The 15,926-nt window shown below is 37.0% G+C and overlaps 1 protein-coding gene across 1 annotated transcript; it reads left to right on the top strand.

Moving 5' to 3' along the window:
- The first annotated feature begins 8,214 nt into the window (after positions 1-8,214).
- LOC132296547 (putative late blight resistance protein homolog R1B-16) lies at positions 8,215-15,680 on the top strand. Its single transcript, XM_059794739.1, has 4 exons — positions 8,215-9,398; positions 9,497-10,196; positions 14,310-14,413; positions 15,215-15,680. Exons 2-4 carry the CDS (start codon positions 9,903-9,905, stop codon positions 15,678-15,680), a joined length of 864 nt encoding a protein of 287 aa, XP_059650722.1. The 5' UTR covers positions 8,215-9,398; positions 9,497-9,902.
- The last annotated feature ends 246 nt before the right edge of the window (positions 15,681-15,926 follow it).

The raw sequence follows: 15,926 nt of genomic DNA, 5'->3' as shown, positions 1-15,926 counted from the left end.
ATTTTAGTCCATTCATCTATCTTACTTTTATGTCTTAGATACTTATTTGTGTTTTTGTCTATTTCAGGTCAATAAAATTCAAACGGGCTAAAAATGGTTTATTATAGCTTTCTTGGAATCAAACAAAAGTTCCTACACAATTTCAGAAAAATCTGGAAAAAGGTCAAAAATGCTGAAAATTTGGATGGATCGAAGATATTTTGGATCGATCGAAGTTTCGATCGATCGAAAATGTGCTGGCAGCGAGCTGTTTTATTCCCGCGTGCCCGAACTCCACTTACCACATAGTTGTGGGATTAGATATTTTTGGGGCTGTATTTCTGACTTAGTGATTAAAAAAAGGACCTTGTATTTAAAGGGAATTGAACCATTTTGTAAAGGGCTTTTTCATCATTTTATTTTTACATTGTAATTTTTATTTTCTTTCTCTAGAAAAGTTAGAGATTAGGTTTAGAAGAAAAGAGAAGAGTGGAGGTACCAAGAACATATCTTTAGATTTACACATTCTCTGTTTCTATATTTCAACAAAGAAGAAAAGGAAGAAGACGGAGCCATGTTTGGGGATTGCCCTTGAGGGTTCCAAGATCACACCTACCTCCTCCATGATTGGCTAGACTTCTCCTTGGGGCTTGGATAAGCCCCAAGTTTGTAATCTAAACCTTTATTTCTTTCATACTTTTTAGGAAATAATATCTTGTGATTAGTGTTCTAGCCTTGTGAATTTGATGAATCTTGGTATATTTCTATGATTTTTATGGTTTTATTCTTCCTATTAATTATCTAGTTTATTTATATGTCTATGTGTGATTAAATTGGGAATTATGTCTCACATGATTGATATGGTTTAATTCTTCCTATTGATTCTTTTTATGATTACATGTTGTCTTATGTGTGATTATTTGGGAATTGATCTCTAAACTAGTTTTTCTATATTAATTGCATGTCTATATGCGGTTGATTAAGAATCTAGTGATGGCTAGACATGGCTTTTATTAGATGGGTTTGTCAATTAATTTGATGGATTGTACTTATACTAGATGGGTTGTTCTACAATTTAATTCATGTTTGTAGGTAGGTAGACAATCTTTACTTGATTTGATATTCCATGGCTTATTATTGCAAATTCTTTGATTCTCTAGATTGATGTGTGCTACAATTGTGACTAGTTTGATGGGTCATGCTTAGAATTGATGGGCTATACTACACTAAGTTTATTTGTCGGTTAAGTAGATAATTCATACATGAATTTGATGGTCTATGCTTAATATTGCAATTAGTAGTCGCATTTTGTTCACAAGAATGTTTTCCCCAAATTAGTTGAAAGTGTGTGGTTTGGTGAACAAGCTTGATGGCAATTCCAATGCAACCCAAGACCTTCTCATCTCTTAAATCCCTATCTAAACTTATTTTATTTTAATTACATTTTAATTAATTAAATTTTAGTTTAATTCAAACAATCAATCTTTCCTTTGAAATCTTGTGATCCACTAGAGTCGAAGTTAAATTCCAACACGTATAATCACTTGGAACGATCCATACTCACTCTTGCTACGTGAGTAGTACTGGTGGTAGTGGTTTTTATAAATTTAAATTTGACCTAAAAGGCTTTTCTTGAACCGCACATTCACTACATTATTTTGGCGTATACAAGCGGCCACCGTCACCTTTCTCCCACGAAACCCTTACTCCTTACACCTGATCTTGCCGGTTACAAAACCCATGCACTAACACATGAAATTCATACGTCTCGCCCTGAACATCGCACTGTGCTATAGCAATCATTCGAAGGTCGTGCCCTAAGCACTACGCCTTAAAAATAATGAGAAAACTGAAGCAACCATGAACTGAATAACTCGATCCACGAGCTAAAGACCTACGCCATTTGTTCGATAAGAACCGGCACCCAAACAACCCTGGAGCAACCGAGCTCCTCCCCTACTCAAGTCAAAACTTGCACAACCATTAATGCTACAACAAGTACTCTACCGTATTAGCAATCATCCCACACCCAACTGTATGTACACACATGAACACACATATATAATAACCGTACCCCATACCATGATATAATCGTGTCCCATCATTTGAAAGTAAATAAACACCCCATCTTTAATTTTTTTTAAAAAATACTTGCATAACCATGCCTAAATAACAGTTACAATACCATACGAGACATGTTTGCACCTACCGTGCTCACTATTTGCCACATTATCATTTAAATTAAAACTGCACACACCATGCCTACCACTTACCGTTACCACCTAAATCACATTTGTCATCATATCATAATTAGCATGGTTTCAATCATTTATACATTTCATCAACATAGCCATGTAACATAAATTTTAACAATTAAATATGTAAGCATGTGGACACTTAGCAAATAAACATGCCTTTTTTAAAACCATAAACATATAAGCAAGTAACAAGTAGGTATGCTTTTTAAAATAGTAAACACGTAAACACAAGTACACAATCAATGCAAGTCAACCTTCTACCCCATCTAAGTAAGCCACTACCAGTCGTCCTAAAGGTTTTCGAACCATCGCTTTGATACCAAATTTGTAATGACCCAAACCCGAGGGTCTGAATCGCTAACTGGGTCCTTACCCAAACCCAATGTCGTCTAAGGGCATTATGATAATTTCCAAGGTTGATACATAATGTACGTGCCATCCCAAGGCTTATACAAAACAAATGAGATCACAAATATAAAAGACGATAAAACAGTCCACTAACCCATTCAAACTTGTGGAGGAGCGTCGTCCGCCACTTCCTTCCCATGACCTGAAAAATGTAGTAATATAATAGGGTAAGCCAGCCGCTTAGTAGAAGTCGCCTAAGGTGCCAACTTTAGACTCCCTTGAGCCACGTATCACATAAGGGAATAATAGAATATGGGGTCATACATTGAGGAATCCATATAATATCTATAGCATGACAAGTATTTCCATTAACCATGTCAAACACCTCAACAAATATCGTGCATGATATGCAATATGATGCACTTTGTCTCATACTTGGTTTCTACTGACCCAACTTTCATTTTTCGAAAACCCGCTAACCGACTTTACCGAGGCGAGATTGATAGCTATCCCTGGTTCCAAATCTAGCAACCGTTAAAGGGCCTAGTATCAATTTTTTCACGCCTTACACCTGGCCGTGCTCCCTCTAGGTCAAGCTAGCCTCGGACTCGCGAAATACAGTTCATTTTATAAAAACTTCCCATTTATAGAAAAACTTTTCTTTTCAAAAAACTTCATTTTCAAAACCATTTCAAATCCCTTTCCTTGCCATGTCATGCAATGCAACATTTCACATGCTCGTGATCATCAAGCTCATCACAACACTAATAATAATATTAGCATGGCATTTACAATTCAATGTATGTAAACATGACATTCTATAATAACCAATTATAATCATAACATTTATTTAAGTGAAACAACAAGCATGCTCTCCATATAATTCAACCCATCGCAAATCATGTTAGCAAATCAATTTTCAACACAACACAGTCCAGTCATTCCACGTAGCATGCTTTAAACCCATAATCTCAACACTTCAATCATGATAACAATTATCATTTAGTATAGAAAGTAAATTGTTCATTTATTTTTTATTTTTTATTTTTTATTTTTTTTGATAAACTTACATTCAATATAACGTAATCAAAAGGAAGAAATTACTCAACAAAAGGCAAAGTTTGAAGGCTTAGGAAAACCCCTACCTTAAAATAGGTAAAAAACCCTAAATCTCGAATTCCCAAATGGTGGCCAAACGACACTTTGCTCTGATCAAAATGTAGATCTCGGCGCGCTTGTCGACTTTACCTTCAGTGGCAAAGTCTAAATAACCCGTAAAAGAAATATCATGGATCATCAAAGTCTCAAGTCCGGCCCTATGTGCCTCCTCTAAAACTTTCGGCTCTATCTGTGTCTGTCCATCTCTGTGTCTCGGCTCACTCTTTCTGTATCTGTTTCCTTTATTTCATTACTTGTATGCTTTCTCTAATTCTTTACCAAAGTCACTAAACAGATACAACTTATATATAGGCAATATGCATCGACCCAACACAAATATCAGTCCAAACACATCATAACCCACATTACAACCCACGTGCTCAGTTAAAATCAAAGGAAAATTGGCCACTAATTTATGTTTATGGGTCCCACCACCACCTTTATCACAATCTTCCTCTCTCCTTATCTTTTCGGCAACCACCAATTTTTTTTCTTATCGCATCCCAAGTGCACAAAAACTTTGTGCATAAAATCAAAATCAAACAAATTTTCCCAAAAAGTTTCGTGGGACCCGCATTACCATCATCACATTACCATCTCAATTTTTTCTTCATTTTTGGCACTACCTATCTCATTGCTTCATCTGACCATACATATATATCTCTCTCACACACACACACACACACACACACAAACATATATGAAAATGTAACATATCAAAAACCCATCATTATCACAAGTGGGACCCGCAATCACATTACCACTTCCTTCATCCCCATTTCGTCAAACTGCCATCCTTATGTGTGTGTGTGTGTGTGTGTATATATATATATATAATGTAAGAAAATTAATCAACCTAATTAATAAAAACTCCAATCAAAATTAAATCATTAATTATGGCAACCAAAAAATATAATGAAGTAAATTAAATTTAAAAAAATCCGGGTTGTCACACCACTTCCCTTCCGTATCCTGAAAAATGTTAATAATAAAGGAGTGAGCATAAGCTTAGTAGGAAGTGTCTAAGACACACTTCTTATAAACCCGTGAATCCACATAAGGAATAGAGTACAAGTAAGTAGGGTCATGCCTCGAGAAAAACAAGCAAAACAACGACAATACTAACAATGCATATTCAAGTCGTCTAACTACCAAATGTACAATGTATGCCAATGCAATGCCATGCCATGCAATGTCGCTCCCCATTTCCAAAACAATACCGTTTCAATCCTCCAAACCGTTAGTGCAATCTGACCTAAGACACCTCCAAGGCGTCACGATGGTGGGGTTAGCTAGCTTTCCCCGACCATATGGCACCTCCATGGCATCGTCTGGGCCTAGGTAGCTCAACCACACTACAGTCTCTCTCTAAACCCCCTCTAGATCACATTAACACCACGGACCACTAGACGTCTCCTAGGCATCCGAGTTTTTCACAACACTCTTCAAAAACTTTTCCCAAAAACAATTTCATTTGTTTTTAAAACAAACTTTTCTCTTTTTTACTTTCCTAATGATAAAGTATGAACTATACAAATCCTTCAATGCCATAACAATATAGATATTTCCTATATTTTATCCATATCATTCAAGCATGCTTAAAATATGAATTCCCACACAATATCACATTCTAATACTTTCTAAATCATGACATTTTACATACTTTCAATTAGCAAATCCAACAACTTAAATAAATAAAGTATAAAATATAATCATTCATTTTCATAATTACTACATCACTTTTCATAGCAATTTGAAAACATAGGCATATAATATATCAAAAGTAAGCATGCTTATTCACCACAAAAGGTTTAATCATATTTCTAAGCTCACTTAACACCTAGCATGCCTTTATCACTTAAATAACAACAACCACAACAAACATAATCAAGCAAAATTAAATTTAAGCATGCTTAGAGTCTAATTAAAAGAAAACTTCACAAGAAATCCAAGAAATTGTATATTAGAGCACCCCTACCTCAAAATGATGAAAACCTCTAATTTGAACCCTAGAATTCAAATTTCTTAGGGTGAACCAAATGATAAATTGCTTACACCCATGCGTAGATCTCGCTGAGCTCTCCGTTTTGCCGCAAACGGTACCAAAAATCTCCTAACGGTTAGGGGTTAATCAAAACTTGAAATTTAAGAAGAAAGAAAAAAGAAAAAAAGAAGAGAAGGAGAAGGCTTACGGGAGAGAGAGAAAAAAAGAAGAATTAAGGCCAAAACATGGCCTCTTGGCCACATAAAAAAAATTAGTGGTGGGTAAGGCCAAAACATGGCCTCTTGGCCACATAAAAAAAAATTAGTGGTCGGTTCCACCACCAAAAACCTTTTTCGTTTAACTTTTCTTTTCATTTTAAAATTTACTACCCCCCCTCTCCCCCCAACACACACACAGATATATATATATATATATATATATATATATATATATATATATATATATATACAAGGGCGGATCTAGGAATTGTCTGTAGGGTGGGCTAAAATTAAACATAAATTTAATAACACAATTTCTTAAGCAAAATTTTTTATAACATAATCTAGATAAATATTTGAATTCAAATATTACAAAATATCTATCTAAGTTGTGCTCGACGAGTCTTTAAAAACTCGAATTCGTCGATAATAGACTCCAAGTCAATTTTTCAAACAAGGTCCCGTCATGCAATCAGTAAGAAATTCATCTCCCATCGTGCTATGTTTTAACACGTTTCATATTTGGTTTTTTTGGTTTTAAAGATTGAATTATTGTAATTTTTGTTTGTGGTTTTATTTTATAAATCAATTTGAAATTCTAACACTTACCCATCTATATTTGTTTTATCTAAATCTATAGTTAGTTAGTAACTTTTGATTTGTGAATTATTGAATTTAGATGTTTTCTTTTATACTAATACTCCTTGTCTATTTAGAGATTAAAATCATCAAATTTTCGTAGTTTATAATACAATAGATTTTTTTGTTTATTTGTTGAATACTTTCAAGATAAACAGTGGAGCTCTGTTTATTTTTTATGATGATTTGAAAGTGTTGAAATTATGAATTTATTCTATATATATAATTTCATAACGGCCTCTACAACAAATTTATCTCAAAATATGTTTTACTTCATATCCTAATACTCATAATTAATAGGGCTTGTTAGGCTTGAGCCTTTATTTTAGTATTGTGGCTTAGCTGATTTGGGCTTATTTGGGTGGGTTAATATTAATAATAATTTTTTTTTTTTGGGCTGGGCTAAAAATACCCATAGTAATAATTTATTTATTTATTTTTATTTTTTATTTTTATATATAAATCACAAACATTACATTTTAGCCTTGATATATATATATATTTTTTGTTAAGTTGAAATTTTTGGGATGGAAGAAGATTACAACTAATTAGATATCCGTCCTTATCTCAACACAATTGTATTGGTCTAGCATGTTTTCAAATTGCCCAAGAAGATTAACACTGAACTGAACTCTCTACTAATGGAAGGTGATCTAGGTTCAACCGACCTGGAAATCTCCAACAAATCAGCCATTCTAAAACATGTTTGGGAAGAATTTGGGGACATATACAATGGTGCAAACAATACCTGGTTAAGAGCAACAACTCGTGGACTATGAAGATACCACAATCATGCTCATGGAGATGAGGCCTTTGGCGAAAGCTCATGTTCTGGACGGACCATTGGCTCAACAGTGGACGAAAGATTTTCGGAGCAAAGAATGGTAGCTTTGGGATGCCCGAGTAACACTCTGGTAAAGGAATTCATAAATGCAGGCTCATGATATTTTTCCATCCAATGAAGCACACTACCAAACATCTATCCTGCATTGGAAGCAAAATAACTTGAGCAACACAATTCGAAAAATTGCATTGTCAGCAACCATCTATCACATTTGGCAAGAGCATAATGCCAGAGGAACTCTGTTTCTTCTCAATCCTCTGTTTTGAATAAGATGGAAACGTTCATCACAGAGATGTGGTCATAACCTCCTCCTTCGTGATTGGAAATATATGTATATATATATATATATATATATATATATATATATATATATATATTCAGGCTGAAAGGGAAGGAGGGAAATATTGAAACTTTGGAGAGCTCAAGTGGGCTTTCATTCAAGTCTAGTTCTGGTGGAGTTGGAAGTGGGCCAGATTACAATAATTCAAAATGTCTTTGAGTGGCCCCAAAATAACTGTGTTTGGGAAATTGGGAGTAGATCAGCCCAACCCAAAATCTTTTTATGGCTTGTCAAAACTATCCATTGGGGGCTCTACTAACGGTCATCTGGGTAAGGAAGAGCTGGTAACAAAGGTCTCAAAGGGGGATTTGTTTTTGAATTCAAATCCTTGTTTGAAGGAACAAAGGAAAGGATAAAGTCAAAGAATCATGGGCAAATTTTACCGAGGAAGAAGCTGTGAGCAATGTTCTACAAATATTGCATTTTCATAAGCGCTCATGATTCGCGTGATCGTAGTGTTCCTTTATACATTGATCAATTTTAATTTATTTAAGGGATATTACTGTTTTCATTTTTTATACCTGCATTATTGATATACCATAAGAAATTCCAAATGCAAAAGGAAAAGCAAAAGCAAAAGAAAAAGAAAAAGAAGCCGAAAAGAAAAAGATATGATACATTCTCAATTTCATATCCGGAAAGAGAGGAGATGAAGGCCTCATTCAATGACCCTTTACGCTAGCTTGAAACCACTTTCTACCCAGATTACATGGTTGGACCCAAATAGGAGTGAATCAGTTGTTCCCATGATCTCTTGACTCACTCCAGTTTGTTTCATTCATCAATTTGAAGATGACAGACAGTACTGTTGTGGACTTTGTGTTGGAGAAGATGAGGCAGTTGCTAGTAAACTCAAATGATGATCGGTTGATTGAGAAGAAACTCATAGAAGACAAGGACCAAATCCAATTGCTTTATGAGGATATCAAATTCCTTGGAAAGTTTCTCAAAGATTCATCGGAAGATATGATACGCAATGAGGAGCATGAGCAGCTGGTCTCAAAAATTGAAGATTTGACTCGCAAGGTTGCAGATATCATTGATCCGCTAGTCGTCAGCACTGTCTTGCAGAAACAACATACAACAAGAACAACAGTGTTTGCTGCTGCTGATGAAGTGCTTGGTCTCCGTTTGTCCTGGGAGATGGTTGATCTGGCTAAGAACATCTATCGTGGCTTTAAAACTATTGCAGATGAGATAGATTTTTTCAATGTATATATAACAAATGTGCAAAGAATGATTGATGTTAATACAATGATTGATGTTAATACAGCGATCAGAATATTGAACAATATTTATGAGATCAATGAGGATAGAGAAGGGAGGAAAGCTCCACAAAGTCAGATGAGAAAAAGAATGATTATCAAATGGCTTCAGTCTCGTGACATGCCTGATGAATTCCGTTTCTTCATCAAATTGTCCGAAATGATGGTCCATCGGACTAAAAAGATTCGTGATTCTGATTAACGAAGAAGACGTGAAGGAACTGAGTCCCACTTGGCCTGACTTTGACATTCATATCCTCCTCAGTTTGTCCCAAGAGATGGCTGACCTGGTTAAGGAATTTTCATGGATATTATCATGTCTATTATCGCGTCCCACAATGTTGATTCAGAATATCAAGAAAAAGGTGATCATGACAATTTCTGATAAGGTATCAAGTGTCACATCCCTTGATAATTCTCACACTGATGAATTGTTTGTACAATTTCTTCCTGATCCTTGCAGATTTGCGGTGTCACACATGTGATTCATTCTACCAAGACGGAGATGATGAATCTTTATGGAAGGAATTTGGGTCTCACATGGCTTGATTGCTCGGCGGATAAAATTCGTTGTGGTTTAGGCAGTGTCAGAGAACACATCAAGTCTATAAAAACAGAGGTGAAGGAGATTTACGAGAAGAAGAAGCTCTATGGCATGACAGGAGCCCTACGATCCATAAAGTCTTCCCCTGGAACTTCATCAAAACCAATGAGGCCCATGGTACAGGAAGAAACAGTAGTTGATATCAATGAAGAAACAAGGACAATAAAGGAACTGCTTACTGAAGAACATGGAAAGCAGCTAAAGTGCATAGCCATCGTTGGCATGCCTGGACTCGGTAAGACAACTCTCTCCAAAAAAGTTTACAATGATTTTTTCATTGAATATCACTTTTATATTCGTGCACGGATTTATGTGTCAAGTATATCAGAAGAGGGATTTGTTGCTTGCCATTTTTAACTCCGCCTTCCCATCTAGAGATGATATTTGTGAAATGTGTGATGAAAAGGTAGGTGAAGAGCTGTACAAAAGCTTAAAGGGTAAGAGGTATCTTATAATCATGGATGATATATGGAATTCAGAGCCTTGGGATGATCTGAAACTAAATTTTCCAAATGACAGCAATGGCAGTCGAATTCTTTTCACCACTCGACATGAAAATGTGGCTGTCGCTCTTGAAATTCAAAGAAGGAATATGAGGATTAAAAACTCAATTCAATATTATTGACGATGGTGTTACATTCAATTTATAGAGTAATACCTAGCTAAAATAGGTAACTAAATATACAATAATCAGGAAACTAATTACCTGCCAATTAGCCCTAAATCAATAAGTAAATAATTCAATCCTGAGCTGTACAATCTGTATAATCCCGAATTACACGTGGTCAAATCTCAACACTCCCCCTCAAGTTAGTGCATAGATGTCACCCATGCCCAACTTATCTAAAATTTTTGAAAACACTTGATTTGATACTGCTTTGGTGAGAATGTCGGCTAGTTGATCTTCAGATCGAATCTTAGGCAACTCCACAATTTTTCCATCCAACTTTTCCTTAATGAAGAATCTGTCTATTTCGACATATTTCGTACGATCATGTTAAACTGGATTATGGGCAATATCACATGTTGCTTTATTGTCACAATATAGTCGAATCGGTTGCCCAAATAAATAACCCAAATCCCGCAAGAGAAGTCTTAACCACAAAGTTTCACAAAGTCCAAGTGCCATACCTCTGAATTCAGCTTCTGCACTCGAGCGAGCAACAACATTTTGTTTCTTGCTTCTCCATGTAACAAGATTACCTCCTACAAAAGTAAAGTAACTAGAAGTAGATCGCTTATCATCTATAGCTCCAGCCCAGTCAGCATCAGTATATGCATCTATGTTTTGATAACCAGCATTTTTAGTGAACAAAATTCCTTTTCCAGGAGTAGATTTCAGATACCTCAAAATGCGCATAACTGCATTCATATGTTGCTCTCCAGGATCATGCATAAACTGGCTAACAATGCTTAATGCATAAGCCCGATCCGGTCTCGTATGTGCTAAATACATCAATCTCCCTACAAGTCTTTGATATCTTTCTTTATTAGCAAGTACTTGGTTGGACTCAACACATAACTTCAGTCTTTTTTCCACTGGTGTCTCAGCTGGTTAACATGTTGTCATGCCAGTCTCTTGTAATAGATCTAAGGCATATTTTCTTTGAGATAGAAAAATTCCTTTATTAGATCGAGATACTTCGATCCCAAGAAAATATCTTAGAGGACCTAGATCTTTCATTTCGAATTCTCTAGACAAGTACTTCTTGAGAGCCTTCATTTCTTCAGGATCATTCCCTATAACCACCATGTCATCTACGTATACAATGAGTGCAGTGATCTTACCCTGTTGTTTCTTCCGGAATAATGTGTGGTCTGAATTACTCTGACGGTTGCCAAATGTTATCATCGACTTTGTGAATCTTCCAAACTATGCTCTCGGAGATTGTTTCAATCTATATAATGATTTCTTTAACCTGCAGACCTTCCGAGTATACTTTTCGAGTATCATGCATCTTAGTGGGAGATCCATGTAGACTTCTTCAGATAATTCACCATGCAGAAAGGCATTCTTCACATCGAATTATTGCAATGGCCAATCCAAGTTCGCAGCTAAAGACAACAAGACCCGAACTGTCTTGATTTTGGCTACAGGTGCGAACATCTCTGTATAATCGATTCCATAGGTTTGGGTGTAACCTTTTGCCACCAATCTTGCTTTAAAGTGTTTAACTGTGCCATCGGCTTTATACTTTACAGTGTAAATCCATCGACATCCTACTGGTTTCTTTCCTGGTGGAAGATCAATGAGTTCCCAAGTTTTATTTTTCTGTAAGGATTTCATCTCCTCGTTCATAGCTGCTTTCCACCTAGGGTCAACTAAGGCTTCCTGCACACTATTAAGAATAGATACAGTAGATAATTGATTTACAAATGACAAATTTGATTCTGACAAATGATGGTTTGACACATAATGACTCATAGGATACTTAACTTTACTAGAAAGTTCGGGTTCATATGTAGGTTTAGGAATACCTCTAGTGTGATGCTGTGGTAATTGTTTTCTGAGTGGCTCAGACATTAATTCAGGAACATCCTCAACAGGTGATTGGTTTGATATATCAATTGCGAGGGACTCAAACTCGGACGACGGTGAGGTTGGCGCCATACTTTCCATTTCGGGGCGTTCATCACCACTTTAATCCAAACGTATACCACTTGAATCCAATTCGCCTGATTCCTGATTGGCTGGTCTGACTTGTGAGTCATCACCATGAGAATTGCCGTAAAAAATGTGATAATCATAATCTAGAGTCTGAATTTCTTTCTGGTACTCCCCCTGAAGTTCAGACGCAGAGGAAAAATACATCGAGTCGTCATGGAAGACAACATCCATGGTGATAAACATTCGTCGAGTTGGAGGGTGATAACAGCGATACCCCTTTTAATGAGTAGTATATCCAAGAAAAACACATCGCAATGCGCGAGGAGTTAGCTTATTGCGTTGATGCTTATGGAAGTGAACAAACGCTACACAACCAAAGACATGAGGAGGTAGACTTGGGACGGTTGGGCCAACAACTGCGTCAATGAGAGCTTGCAATGGTGTCCTGAAGGCAATAGAGCTGGAAGGTACTCGATTGATGAGATATGCTGTAGTGGTAAGTGCTTCTCCCTAATACGATAATGGCATATGCGCTTCTATCAATGAAGCGCGAACAACCTCTAACAAGTGTCGATTTTTTCGCTTTGCAACCCCATTCTGGTGGGGTATATTGGAACAAGTGGTTTGATGAATAGTTCCACGTGCTTTCAAATACTGTTAAAGGGCAAAACTCTGATATTCTCCACCATTGTCACTACGGAGAACCTGAATATGTGCATTGTATTGAGTTTCAACCATTTTATGAAACTTCTGAAACAATAAGTTCACTTCACCTTTGGACTTCATCAAGCACAACCAGGTCATCTTGGTATAGTCATTAATAAAAGTAACAAACCAACGGGATCCACTTAAAGTAGTAACTTTGGACAGACCCCAAACATCAGAATGTATAAGCATAAAAGGATGTGGACTTTTATGCAAACATAATGGATACGAAACACGATGGCTTTTTGCTAGTTCATAAACATCACAGCGGAAACTAGAAGCATCACATTTTGCAAACAAACTAGGAAATAATTTTTTCAAACAACCAAAGGAAGCATGCCCAGACGTCGATGCCACAGCCAGATTTCATATTTGTTTCTCTCCCCCTCAGAACCATCCACTGTCAATGCTTGTCGTAGCTTGTCTGAACTTTTGGACATCAAGTCCAAGTAATACAGTTTCCCTCACCGAATACCACAACCAATCCTCTGTTTTGTTTGGATGTCCTTAAATACACAAAAATCAGGCCAAAAAATTACAACAAAAGATAAAGCTGTGGTAATTTGGGAAACTGATAAAAGATTAGAATCTAAAGATGGAACAACTAAAACAGAATCTAAATGCAGATTATCAGTGGGTGTCAAAGATCCTTTCCCAATAACTGGGGTCAAAGTCCAATTGGTAGTTGAAACAAATTTGTGTGAGGATGAATTAAGAGGTGAGACCTGTCTAGAATCAAATGTCATATAATCTGTGGCACCAAAATCAATTATCCATGCACTATTAGCAACATGTGTAGAAATATTGAAATTCTTACCACTAGTATTTGTCGTCATAACAACTGCTGCAGTGGAGGTCTTTGTTGAATTCTTCTTCCAACGACGATGATCCCATCATTCCAGATATCCCATAAATTTGAAACAGCGACTTTTGGTATGACCAGTATGGTTGCAATGAATGCATTTGTAGGTAGACTTGTCTGCTCCAGATGATTCAATATTTTGTTCACTCATTTTTTTTTTGGAACTGGTTTATCACAGAACCAGTTTTCAAATGAGGTTACAAAACTAGTTTAGTTGTGAACTAATCCAGAACTGGAATAGTATTACACTTGTGACCAAACAGAGGGTTTTGATTTTTTTTGATTTTTGATTTTTGAAAAATAAGATATATATATATATATATCACAAGAACAAATCAGGATTGCAGGACTCGGCTAGGAGAAGACGAACTGGCAGTAGAGCTCGGCCATGACCTCCGGTTAAGGAAGGCGACCGGCGATGGTGCGGCGGTGGAGGGTCGTCCACAGATCGGCGGCGAGTCCAAATCCAGTTCAGATTGGCGATTGGTTGAGAGCAGATCTGGTTCGGTGCGGCAGTTCCGTCGTCGACGGTTGGAGATCATGACTGTGAGCTCGGTTTGAAGATAGTGGTGAGCTCGGTGGTTGTGGAGTGGCAGCAGTGGTGAGCTTGGGGATGGAGAGCTCGCTGCGGCGGATGGCAGAGATCGAATTTAGCGGCAGCAGTGGCGGCTAGATGATCCGATCGGTGGTGAAAGCAGCGAAGGAGACTGATTCGGCAACGGCAACGGCGACTGATTCGGCACAGGCTGCTGATCCAGCGATGGTGCGGGCTGCAGCTTGTGATGGCTGTGGCTGGTGACGACAGCGGCAGAGATGCGATCGACAGCGGTTTGGTTGAGCTTTAGCAACGTCGTCGTTGTTTGAAGTCACCGGCAGGCAGCGGTTCATAGAAGATCCAGATCCGGCGATGGCAGATCGCCGGCAGCCGCAGACAGCAGTTCCGCTGCTGCGTGTGAGGGGTCTGTCATATTTGTATGGGAATGTGTATGTGTATGTGTATGTGTATGGCTCAATGAAATTAAAATAAATTCAAAGAAATTCAAAGGTCTGTTCAGGTACGATTCAAACCTGGCTTTGATACCATCTTGGAATTCAAAGAAGGAATATGAAGATTAAAAACTTAATTCAATATTATTGACGACGGTGTTACATTTAATTTATAAAGTAGTACCTAGCTAAAATAGGTAACTAAATATACGATAATTAGGAAACTAATTACCTATCAATTAGCTCTACATCAAGAAGTAAATAATTCAATCCTGAGCTGTACAATCTGTATAATCTCGAATTACCGTGGTCAAATCTTAACTGTCGCTTTGCATGCTAAACCTCACCATTTGGGCTTTCTAAATAAAGATGAAAGCTGGGATCTATTGCGATTCAAGACATTTCGGTAAGAAAGCTGCCCTCTAGAGTTGATGGAAATTGGAAAACAAATTGCCAAAAAATGTGAAGGACTACCCCTTGCAAATGTTGTGATATCTGGACTTCTGGCAAAACAAGACAAGACACTGGAATTGTGGAAGCATGTTGCTGAAAGCATACATTCATACACGGTGAGTGATCCAGAGCAATACATGCACACACTAGAACTGAGTTACAATGTCTTGCCTCGCTACTTGAAAGCATGCTTCCTCTATCTCGGAGCATTTATGGAAGACTACGAAATTCCTGTGTGGAAATTGATCTGGTTATGGGCTGCCGAGGGATTTATATGCCAAAATGAGCAGAAGACTTTGGAAGAAGTGGCGGAGGATTACTTGATTAATCTAATGGATAGAAGTCTTGTAATTGTTTCAAAGAAAAGCTCTAGTGGTGAAATCAAAGCATTCTATGTACATGATCTCTTGCGTGACTTGTGCATATGAAAAGCTAACGAAGAGAATTTTCTTCATCAGGCTTCAATAAAAGGTCACAAAGAGAACTTACTTCAACGAATTTTTGGTAAGGTTCAAGAAGAGAAATTCTATGAGCACATCATTGGAAAACCTCATGAAGAGAATTTACTAAAATAGAATCTTGAAAAAGTCCAGGAAGAGAATCTTTTTCAGCAGATTTTTGGATCTTCTTCTTCAAGTACCATCCTAAATAAACATCGTCGCATGTGCATACAT

Source organism: Cornus florida, unplaced genomic scaffold (assembly GCF_030987335.1).
Source record: "Cornus florida cultivar Cherokee Brave unplaced genomic scaffold, ASM3098733v1 CherokeeBrave_3.0.0_Hap2_Chr02, whole genome shotgun sequence".
Classification (NCBI taxonomy): Eukaryota; Viridiplantae; Streptophyta; class Magnoliopsida; order Cornales; family Cornaceae; genus Cornus; species Cornus florida.
This window is presented reverse-complemented; position numbering and strand designations above follow the sequence as displayed.